This window comes from Aulonocara sp. 'chitande type north' Nkhata Bay, linkage group LG5 (genome assembly GCF_057382095.1).
Source record: "Aulonocara sp. 'chitande type north' Nkhata Bay isolate Kocher_YH1m ecotype deep benthic linkage group LG5, A_spYH_male_GT1.1, whole genome shotgun sequence".
Classification (NCBI taxonomy): Eukaryota; Metazoa; Chordata; class Actinopteri; order Cichliformes; family Cichlidae; genus Aulonocara; species Aulonocara sp. 'chitande type north' Nkhata Bay.
In genome coordinates this window covers 10,370,671-10,381,869 of record NC_141348.1, presented here as the reverse complement: position 1 = coordinate 10,381,869, position 11,199 = coordinate 10,370,671, and the positions used below count along the sequence as shown (strand labels likewise).

Genomic DNA, 11,199 nt, shown 5'->3' with positions numbered 1-11,199 from the left:
CATTTAGTGCCAGTAAATAGATATATCAGACTATTCATGTAAGCTGGGACCCAAAAACAAAAACCCCAAGAAGACAGCTCCAAATAGCCCCTTAGCTTTTTTAAGATACCTTTGTTTCCCACAGTGCATTCGAAACTATCACTAAGAACAGTACTCAAGATTTCTGGTTTCTGTACTGTACACTGTACACAGATATTTCACACTATAAGCTTGTTATAAAAAGACTGAGTGTGAATAAAAATACTTTCACACCATTTCTATACTTGTTATTTTCTCACATGCTGGTACATTGTCACTGTAAACCTCGTAGCAAATGTTGATCTACAGTTGTGGTCAAAAGTTTACATACACTTGTAAAGAATATAATATAATGGCTCTACCGAGTGTCCCGTTATTTCTAAAACTCTGATTTTTCTCTGATAGAGTGATTGGAACAGATACTTCTTTGTCACAAAAAACATTCATGAAGTTTGGTTCTTTTATGACTTTATTATGGGTTAACAGAAAAAAGTGATCACATCTGCTGGGTCAAAAATATACATACAGCAGTGCTAATATTTGGTTACATGTCCCTTAGCCATTTTCACTTCAATTAGGCGCTTTTGGTAGCCATCCACAAGCTTCTGGTTGAATCTTTGACCACTCCTCTTCACAGAATTGGTGCAGTTCAGTTAAATTTGATAGCTTTCTGACATGGACTTGAAAACATGTGGACAATGCTGAAGAACAGCATTGTCCACATGTTTTCAATGGGGTTTAAGTCAGGACTTTGGGAAGGCCATTCTAAAACCCTTATTCTAGCCTGATTTAGCCATTCCTTTACCACTTTTGATGTGTGTTTGGGATCATTGTCCTGTTGGAACACCCAACTGTGCCCAAGACCCAACCTTCGTGCTGATGATTTTAGGTTATGTTGAAGAATGTGAAGGTAATCCTCCTTCTTCATTATCCCATTTACTCTCTGTAAATCACCAGTTCCATTGGCAGCAAAACAGCCCCACAGCATAATACTCCCACCACCATGCTTGGCTGTAGGCATGGTGTTCTTGGGGTCAAAGGCCTCACCTTTTCTCCTCCAAACATATCGCTGGGCATTGTGGTCAAAAAGCTCAATTTTTGTTTTGTCTGACCACAGAACTTTCCTCCAGAAGGTCTTATCTTTGTCCATGTGATCAGCAGCAAACTTCAGTCGAGCCTTAAGGTGCTGCTTTTGGAGCTAGGGCTTCCTTCTTGCACGGCAGCCTCTCAGTCCATGGAGATGCAAAACACGTATGACTGTGGACAATAACACCTGTGTTCCAGCAGCTTCTAATTCTTGGCAGATCTGCTTTTTGGTGATTCTTGGTTGACTCTTCATCCTCCTGACCAATTTTCTCTCAGCAGCAGGTGATAGCTTGTGTTTTCTTCCTGATCTTGGCAGTGACGAAACAGTGCCATGCACTTTATACTTACAAACAATTGTTTGCACTGTTGCTCTTGGGACATGCAGCTGCTTTGAAATGGCCCCAAGTGACTTTCCTGACTTGTCCAAGTTAATAATTTGCTTTTTCAGATCCATGCTGAGCTCCTTTGACTTTCCCATTGTAGCATTTGTGGGCGTTTGTATCCAATGAGCCCTATTTAACTGGCCTAAGAGAAGTCAGCAGCTGTAGTCACTCATAATCACTCACAAGTTAAGAGGCCATGCTATGAAGCTCAGTTCACTGACAACTTTGTAAGTCACCAAAATTGCTAATTCATGTTGCTGTATGTATATTTTTGACCCAGTAAATGTGATCACTTTTTTCTGTTAACCCATAATAAAGTCATTAAAGAACCAAACTTCATGAATGTTTTTTGTGACAAAGAAGTATCTGTTCCAATCACTCTATCAGAGAAAAATCAGAGTTTTAGAAATAACGGGACACTCGGTAGAGCCATTATATTATATTCTTTACAAGTGTATGTAAACTTTTGACCACAACTGTATGTCTGCCTAACAAGCATTACTAGAATAACAACATAGCAAAAGGATTAGTGTTTTTCTTTTTTCTTTTTTTAAATTTTATTTCTGCAAATAGGAAAATAGCATTTCTGGTATTAAAAAAAAAACAAACAAACAAAAACAAAACAAAAAGAAAATATCGCCTGTGCTCAGGCATCACAGAGAGAGAGAGAATTGGATGATGATGATTAGGGAATACAGGTCTGGATGTAGGTCAGTAGAAGCAGCCTGGGGAGGCTCAGACACAAAGACAGCACTGGTTCAGACAGATAAACACGTCTGCCCGTCTGTTTCTACGCTACAGAGCATGGCTGCTTGGAAAGAATGAAACCTAGGGTTTCCAGAATGCTAAGAATCACAGATATAAGAACGATTGCTGTGTAAATAAGTGCTCTATTTTTGCGCTTATCCATAAGCACCAGTGTTGCTCCAGCTAAAGTTAAGACTGCCGGTAGTTATAAGTGCCTGTTCAACAGAGATAATCCAGCTATGTGAGGTGTTACGCTTGTAATTACAGCCTATTTTGTGAAGCACCGGTAGGTTAACAAGCACCACAATGTTGAGATCTAATAACACACGGTAATACCGACCGCCACGGGCAGTTGAACCTTCCTTACAAAAATTGCTTCACTATTTTTTTTTCGCATTTTGCTGTTCCAGTGCATTTTATGGAACTGCCATAAGAGCAGGAGTGTTTTCTGACTGTTTCTCACTTTTCACTAGCACAAGTGCACTTGAGACCAGCAGACTCAGCTTAATGGTTTATGTGAACGGGTAGAGCGGGACTCCAAATCCCAGAGCATAATCAGTCCGACATTCCACAGACTGATCGCGCTACAATCAAACTCACATAACAGACTGAAAACCTCTCCAGGAACACCACTGAATAGCTTAATGCGCTGATTGAAAATCCTTGGATTTCAAAACAAACAAACATCTATATAAAGGCTACAAGCTGTACACGTCATCTGTGTCCTTAATATTCAGTACACATTATATTGAATATGCTAATACAAATGATTGGATAGATGTTAGCTGCCTTTCCAGCTATTCATACTATTAGCTTTTCTTGCTGCTATAACCAAAAAAATAAACGTTTACAGTAAGTGCTACTGTAAATTTTAAAAAAGAGCAAAGTTTCACATCACTGTTGCACCTTATAGGCCCATAACTACTTTGTGTGTGTGTGTGTGTGTGTGTGTGTGTGTGTGTGTGTGTGTGTGTGTGTATGTTTTTTAAGCCACATCAATGGGCTGCACAATGATTTCCAGAGAACAAAGAGCTTATAAACCGTATAAACGAAGGTGTCATTTTCATCCTCCCACAGAGGGCCAGAACAGGGATTTCAGGTTTGGCAACCCCGTGTTCAGAGTCACAGTTAAATAAGAGCAGTCATATGATAACAGCAGGCTCAACAGAGGTTTTGTGAAATGGACAAAGGCATCGATAAAGAGATTAGGACATACTGGGACTGAGAAAAGGCATACAGGTCCAAAGCATTTTGGATCACGACTGGATGAATGCGATCAAGGCCAGAGGTGTGGTCCAGAAAACAGTGAGTTTTGCTCAACTTGGCCAAATTATCAGGGACACCAGCAGTTCAATACGACTAAACTATCTCTGCTGTGAGGAGCCTCGGCATCCCTCTGAAAGTACTTTCAGAAGAATTCAGAAATTGGGAGCGGGTTTCCGAACTCTCTCGCGCGTATCGCGTTAACGATTAGAACACATAAGTGCAACAACGGAAGCTTCATCTGAACCATTTGAACCCTGAAGTTTACCTTTGAGGAAGCAAATCGATTGCAAAAGTAGAAAAAAAAAGATTCTATAATTACAGATGCTCCCATTACTGGTTAGCACTCTACTTCCCACAGCACCTGGCAGCTTGGTAACTGGAGCAGTGGGGCACGCAGTGGTTACAAGAGGATCCCTTATAAGAATGTCTGCTGCTCTGCATTCTGCCACGCATGAGTGCGCAAAGGCCAGGAAATCCACTTTGAGCTGACTTTTTCCTGAGGTGGCTGCTAGCTCGGTACAATATGAGCAGCTCACAAGGAGCACTGAAGGTAAAACAGAGGGGAGGAAGAGACGGGACAGAAACTTTGAAGTGAAACGGCAGCCAACTCCCGAGATTCTTCTGAAAGTCCAGCTCGTAAAGCACCAAAAGTCCTGAGGAGGCCCGGACCCTCACCGCGCTGCCCAAATCGAAGCTGGGCAAGGGAGGCACGGCAGGTGTGGGTGGGTGGATGCTGGGCAGGGGTCAGGTCAGCTGAGGGTATCACACGGTGGCTCTGATAATCCTGCTGGGCCTGGAGCTGCGGTGGACCTTTGTGTGTTTGGAGAGGTGGTCGCTGCGGGCAAACTTCTTCTCACACAGTGAGCACTCGTAAGGCTTGACGCCCGAGTGAGAGCGGCGGTGACGAGACAGTTCGTCGGAGCGGGAGAACCTGGAGACACAAGAACAGAGGGGTGGTGTTATCCACAGCTTGAAGGAGGTTTAGAGACACACCAGCTAACATATCCATTAATCGGGACATACCAAATCCCTTCCTCCCAATGATGGATAAGATTACACAAATTAATATTGGATTTATTATATGAATCAAATCCATTCTCATGTTTTGCAGTTAAAGATGAAATATTTGTAGAACTTCTGCCAGCAGATCTCCTGTGTGGGAGGTACAGTAAAGGTTCAGGAACTTCTGGGGCCGAGCGTGCTGATTGGTCAAATGTTTTTGTGCTTTTGTACGTTTTTTAAAAAAAAAACCTGCAGGTCATGTTTAGCATTCACAGAATAAAAGTGGGAACTGTGGCATAAAGAGAAGGATTTATCTTGTAATTGCTCACAGTCTGTCATTTAGTCCTGTAACAGAGAGAGTAGAACAGCTAAGAAGTGACTATTATCTTCACTGAGCTTCAAACTTAGATAAGGAGTTAAAACAAGTCTCAGTCCCTTTGGAAGTCCCTGACATCAATCCTCAAAGCTAAAAGGCATTAAAAGTCTTTAATGACACAAACGTAATCACCGTTCCTTATTAAGACTGAATAAGCTGGCAATGGGTAACAGGAGACTGAGAGGCTGAAATCAATATTTAGCAGATAAAAATGAGAAAATGATCATATGAAACAGTTTCCGCACGCTCAGTTACAAATGATTCTTTATTAATATGAAGCACTCCAGTGCGTTAACAGCCCTGGAAAAATCTGATTTTTTTACCTCAACAATCATTTAAGGCACCACTTCAGCAGCTGAGGAAGGCCTTGTGCAGACACTGTAGCACAGGCTCAAACACCCCTCTCTCTTCATATCAGTGAGACCACCCGGGGAGACCAACGTTTCATGTTTAATAACTACCATCTCAGTCTCATCGGTGATCACCATCACATCTCAGCTCACCTCACAGGTACTTTTCAACCACCTTTGCCCCGCCCTAAAACACACAATATCATAATAATGTATGTATGATCCCTATCTTACAGTTAACTGAACGCCGAATGGTGACCTTACACCTGCGTTCACCATGCGCATGCTTGTTGACGTTTCATGCACATTTGGTACGTTCATCTATTTTGTTGATGTTCTATATTTGTTAACGGTTTTTATCTTCGACAAAATAAGCCAGTGTAAAAATGCTTAAAAGTGCAGCAGAGCAGGCGACATCAGCATGAAGATAAGATCCCGAAGGCTGGGTGAGCATAATCATATCATGAGACACTTTCTGAAGCAACCTGCTGGGTATTAAATCCTCAATATCTATTTGATTATTTATGTTATTCATATTATTTTGATGCATTCCAAATTTCAAATAGTTTCATTGTTCATAATAAATTTGTTATATTTTTACTAAACTACATGCAGGTCTTTGCTAGCCTTTTAGATTTTTTCGTCAAGACGTCAAGATGAACATAATATAAAGAATCTAACATCATGCTGTTTTGAAGAATACTTGAATCTCATAAACTCATGAGCTAAACATTTACTAAGGCCACAGATCAAGAGTCATTTTACTGTGGGCTTCGATATAATCGGACTTCATTTTGCAGCCAGAGGTGCTGCCCCCTACTGACTGTTAGAAGGAATGCAGGTTTTAGCCACCTCTATACTGGCTTCACTTCCCAGAACTGGAAGCTTCACACATCTTTTAAGTAAACTGTTTTTACATGAAGGTATTCATATAAAGTTATGCTAATTTATGTGCATAATATTGTCAATTGACAAAATAGCTTTGACAATTGACTGCTGATTACCATCAAACCTTTGGAGCCAAAGGGAAAAAAACACTAGACAAAAAGCACTTCTAGACACAAAGCTTAATGGGCTGTTAACCAGGAAGATGCTTTGTTAAACTCGTAAAGTATAACCGAGATGGAAACTGAAATTCTTTGTTGCTATGAAAGTATTCTGTGGATGCATAACAAACCCTTGTGAATAAAGGAGCAGCTGAAATTGTTTATTCTTCTTCCGTTTCCTCATATTGTAATAAACGTACCGTGGCGTGTTTGTGCAAGGTCTGTTGCTCTAACTAGTCTTGCTGGATCAGGCCATCTGCTTAATCAGTGCCAACAATCAATCATGGGGAAAAACCCCTAAAACCTCATCTTAACTGTTAAACCTGCTACAGTCTGCATCATGTTCCATACCTCCACCCACACTCGGGCCAGCTACACGTGTAGGGTTTCTCTCCTGTGTGACGGCGGAAGTGAGCTTTCAGGTGGCTGCTTTTGGTGTACATCTTCCCACAGCCTGGGTGGGAGCACTTGTGGACCCTTTCAGTAGGTGGCACCCTCGTCATCCGAGGAGCCATTGCTTTTAGCACACCGCCTCCATGGCCCCCGACCCCAGTCAAGCCTGTGATCTCCAGAGTCCTCATAGTGATTGGCAGAGGGGCGATCTTTACATACTTCTGGTCAGTTGGCTTGTTATCACCACTGTTTAGTGATAACAGAGTGGTGTGGGTGGAGGGCACCTGGGGAGCCAGCAGGGTTACATTTTGTCCTGTAGCACCTTGAAGCCCCATGACCACATGGGTGAGCAAAATCCCACTTTGGGCCCCTGCAGGAGAGCCTGCTGGATTCTGGGCCTGGGCCAACGGAAGAGGCTGGAGTTGGAGCACCAAAGGAGCACCCAGGAGCACCGGTGGGGACAAGGTGGGTGGTGAGGGGTTAACTTGGGCACAAGAAGAAGGGTCAGCTGGAATGGGGCTATTTTTCCCGCCTTGAGTGGCATCTGAGCTAGACGTGCATTGGGAGGCATCAGTCTTTGGATCATTGATAGTCTCTGAGGAAGCAACCGGGAGAGCCGAGGCAGGTGGAGGGTCAGCGGAGCTGCATGGTTGAGGGGAGGCCTCCTCCTTTGGAACAACCATCCCATCTTTGACTATTTCCATCTTTTCCCTCAAAAACTCTTCGATGTCCTCCAAGGTTGGGGAAAACGGGGAACAGGGGTGGAACGAGAATTCAGGCAGCTTAGGCTCCTGACTGGCAGCTTCCCCTTCTCCCAATTCTCCCAAGAAAATATGGAGACGCTTTTCTCCATCCTCATCCTCCTCCTCTTCTTCATCTTCCTCATCCTCTCCTGGGCTGGAGCTGTGCAGAACCTCCACTTCCCTGGCTTCTGGGCTGTTGCAGGAGGCCGAACTGCCCCCCTGGCTGCGGTCTCCGTCCCCGAGGTCAAGGGAGAAGAGGCTGCTGCTGTCCCTGAACAGGTCATTTTCCAAACTCAGCATTCTGCTGCTGAGAGACACCATTGATCCTGTCCGAACGCTGCAGATGTAGGGGATGTAGAGGAAACTCGATCCAGAAGAGGAGACACAAAGACCTGCAAAGGCAGCAGTGAGACCAGATTTTATTACCCAGCAGAAAGTAAAAAGGCAGGAGGGCCTGAGGACCTCAATGACTCGATTATTGACTTCAAAATAAATATAGTCGATGCATTTGGCAACAAAAAACATTTTTCTCCTTCAGTTTTTCTCCTTAATATTCAAGTCAAAGTTATATTGTAAACTCTGATTATGTCAGAGGGTTAAAACTAATACTGGAACACAGAAAAAGAAATGAGCAAATACTCTAATGATGCGCTGAATCACACACATATCTGTATAAACGTACCAGGTGGTCCAATATCGATAATATCTAGAAAAACATATGCAGGGTAGTTGGGGTAATGGCATCATTTAAAATTTCTCTTTTAATACTGGATGTCCATACATATAACAAGTTTTGGCAGATGAGTGCATGGCATCCTCTCAGTCACACTGTTGCAAAACTTTTCATGCATAGCAGCATATTAGGACCCCTGCGGACAGCTGGGTCTAAGCCCCCCCCCCCCCGAACCAATACACTGTTGGAGTTTACCGATCTATCTTATTAGCAGTTTTTAAACATATAAGAGTCTTGAAAAATCTCTGTGGTGATATTTCATAACAAATGTCCTGGGGATGAGCTGAATGATTTGCTGCTGCACGCAAACAAGGTTAAACATGATTGGGTGCTCTCCCGCTGGTACATGCATACTTTCTGGGCAGTTTATTTCCTGCTTCTGTGAAGAGAAAAGTAAGAATGTATGAGCAGGAGTGTGAGAATTCCTTGGTGGTGCAATGCAGAGTCTACTCCCAGTTAGTGTAAGTCTCTGGTCCTCACTTGGATAAATAAATACTTTGAGCTCTAATATAACGTTAAACAAGTCAGGTACTAAACGTGGACTCTGACAAAGGGCCCGTGCAGCACGCTGCTACAGCATCAGGGCACAACAAATCTGACTGTCATTGTACTTCAGCAAGGTTACCACCTTTCAACTATCCACTCGAGTGAGAACGTGGGAACCCCAGGGGGTGAGGGGTGGGGGTGGGGGGTGTTAGTCATTTGGGTTGAGGCGGCCCTTTAAATAGAGGCGCTGCTGTACATTTACAGTATTACTAAGTATCAATACCAAATTTTCAGACAGTTGATTGCTCATAAAAGCGTTTTATTTACTCAATGAATGCCACACACTGGAAATCCTGTTCCTGTGTGAGGATAACTCATCTAACCACAGCAGCTTATGATACAACTAAAACATTTTTATTGTCACCGGGCTATTTCCTGCCCAGTTATTTTAGTGACTAACAAACATGTCTGTTTATACTGCTTAGAATAATCCATGTAAGGCTACATGTTGCATTTTAGTTATATTTATTTGTTTACAAGCATGCCAATAATAAACCACAATAAACCTGTGGCTCCACTCTGTCGCCTTGGAGATGCACATGTCTGGAGATCCAACAGCTAGAAGCAAAAGGGCGGGCTACCAGGGGTGCCACCAATGGGGGTGCTGGGGGGGCACTGGCCACCCCCTCAAATTTTGCTGGTAGTGGCTTCCCATTACAAGACTGTCCTATGTTGGTAATTCTAATAAACGTGAGCACAAGAGAGAGGACGCCACCCTCTTATTTGATTTTCATATGTACCTATTTTCTAACTAGGCATAGAATTCTTCTCTTTTTTCCCCATATTTTTCAAGTAACCTATGTTTGACAACAGCATAATAAAATTGGAAATCATATTTTTGGTGTGCCACCCCAATATTTTTATGGCGACCCCTATGAAAGAATTCTGGCAGTGTGTCTGCTGTCAAACCAGGGTTCACATGGACTGAGGCCTCTTCTTTAACGCTACACCACAGGTGCCCTGTAACCACAGGCTGGCTTTTATTTTGTGTGCTTTTGCAGCTTTTATTTTTTAAAGTCATTTCCTAAGCTGCAGTGCATTTGACCTCTCACGTCCATCGCAGTGTTGGTGCTGAAACACAGAAAAAGCCTGATGTGAACGCTAAACAGTGTAAGAAACAGCAACCCTGTCTAGAGTTATGCAACAAGTGCTGGGACCCCAAAACGCATCGGGACTCAGATTTAATCCGATGGAGGGTCCCCGGGAGTGCGTTTACATCCCCTCACATGTCCGCAGCCCTTATGTTTAAAGCCAGCGTCCTGATCACAATAACCTCGTGTGCTTATGTAAAGGCTGTTTGTGGGTGCTGTCAGAGGGCACATGTGGCAGCAGGGCCTCGCTGCTCGCGCAGAGCACGGCCGCTTGCGCAGGGTAAACAAGGGCCGCACAGACGCGCCCACAAACACGCCAGAGAGCGCGAGCGTCGGATCACCGAGAGAGAAAAGATGGAAAATCCACGGCGCGACTGCCTGAGAAACGAGCGAGCGCTCCTCCGACAGCATGGCAGTACAACTGTGCCCACTCAGACATCCACGAGCCTCAAGTTCGCCTGGGTCATGAAAACTGCTCTATTTATACTCCTCGGTCTTTCCGGAGGAGTCGAGCGGCGCGATCCCGGCGGCTGCTTCGACCTACCGTGCTTCAGAGCGGGGAGAGTGTTCGCGGAGGTGGCGCAGTCCACGACTCTCCGTGTTTCGCCTTTATTTCTCGTCTCCGTCGTGTTATTGTCGTCGCGCACTCGCGTCCCGTCTTTGCCACGGGTCCATGTTGGCATTTCTTTTCCCAGCGTCACGTGACGGCATCGCTGCACAACTCGGAGGCACGGGTCCCTTTCCGCGCCTTTGATTGGACCAGCGCCGCGGAGGCTCGCCCAAAAAGGAACGCGCTGATTGGCTGCCGCTCAATAAATTCTGACTACCATGTGTTGTTAGAGGGGAAGCTATGCTGTTTTAACAGGATGCACCGTAGCCAGCAGATGTGCGGGGAAGGAGGTGGAAGTGGGGGTGACGGACACACTGATAAGAGGTCAAGATTAACCTGGGCCATCAGAACAACCTGCAGTTACTGCTAGAGATAAAGCTGCCGTGGAAGCACTGCTACCCAGTTGTCTAAGTTCCGTGAAGCGAGAAAATCAGGGAGGCACACAGAGCATCTGTTTATATCAAATAGCACAACATCCACCCATAACATGGATAGATGGATGGAACAAACATGCATGTGGACAGCTGGATGAAACCTGTGCAGGAACCAGAAGAACCTGCAGACTCAACACTCAGAGGCTCCAGCCTACCAGAAGATTCAAATCTTCCAGTTGTGGGGCAACAGTGCTCTGAATCACGTGACCGTGATTTACTCCACCTATGAATCTTTTTAGGTAAACTTGACTATCCCCTTCACACACGTTGGTCCAGAGCAAAAAGAAGAAAGAGCCCGATATTAGAAGTTTCTTTTTAATTTTTCAGTGTTAAAAATAAAACACTATTTAGAAGATTTAGAAGGGTTGTTACCAG

General features: G+C 44.1%; 1 protein-coding gene across 1 annotated transcript; it reads right to left on the bottom strand.

Moving 5' to 3' along the window:
• Nucleotides 1–500: 500 nt before the first annotated feature.
• On the bottom strand, nucleotides 501–10,483 carry LOC147329863 (uncharacterized). Its single transcript, XM_086291244.1, has 3 exons — nucleotides 10,325–10,483; nucleotides 6,626–7,802; nucleotides 501–4,431 (listed from the first exon to the last, which is right to left on the bottom strand). The coding sequence occupies exons 1-3, from the start codon at nucleotides 10,461–10,463 to the stop codon at nucleotides 4,263–4,265; spliced, it is 1,485 nt and encodes a 494-aa protein (XP_086147370.1). The 5' UTR covers nucleotides 10,464–10,483; the 3' UTR covers nucleotides 501–4,262.
• Between the last annotated feature and the right edge of the window lie 716 nt (nucleotides 10,484–11,199).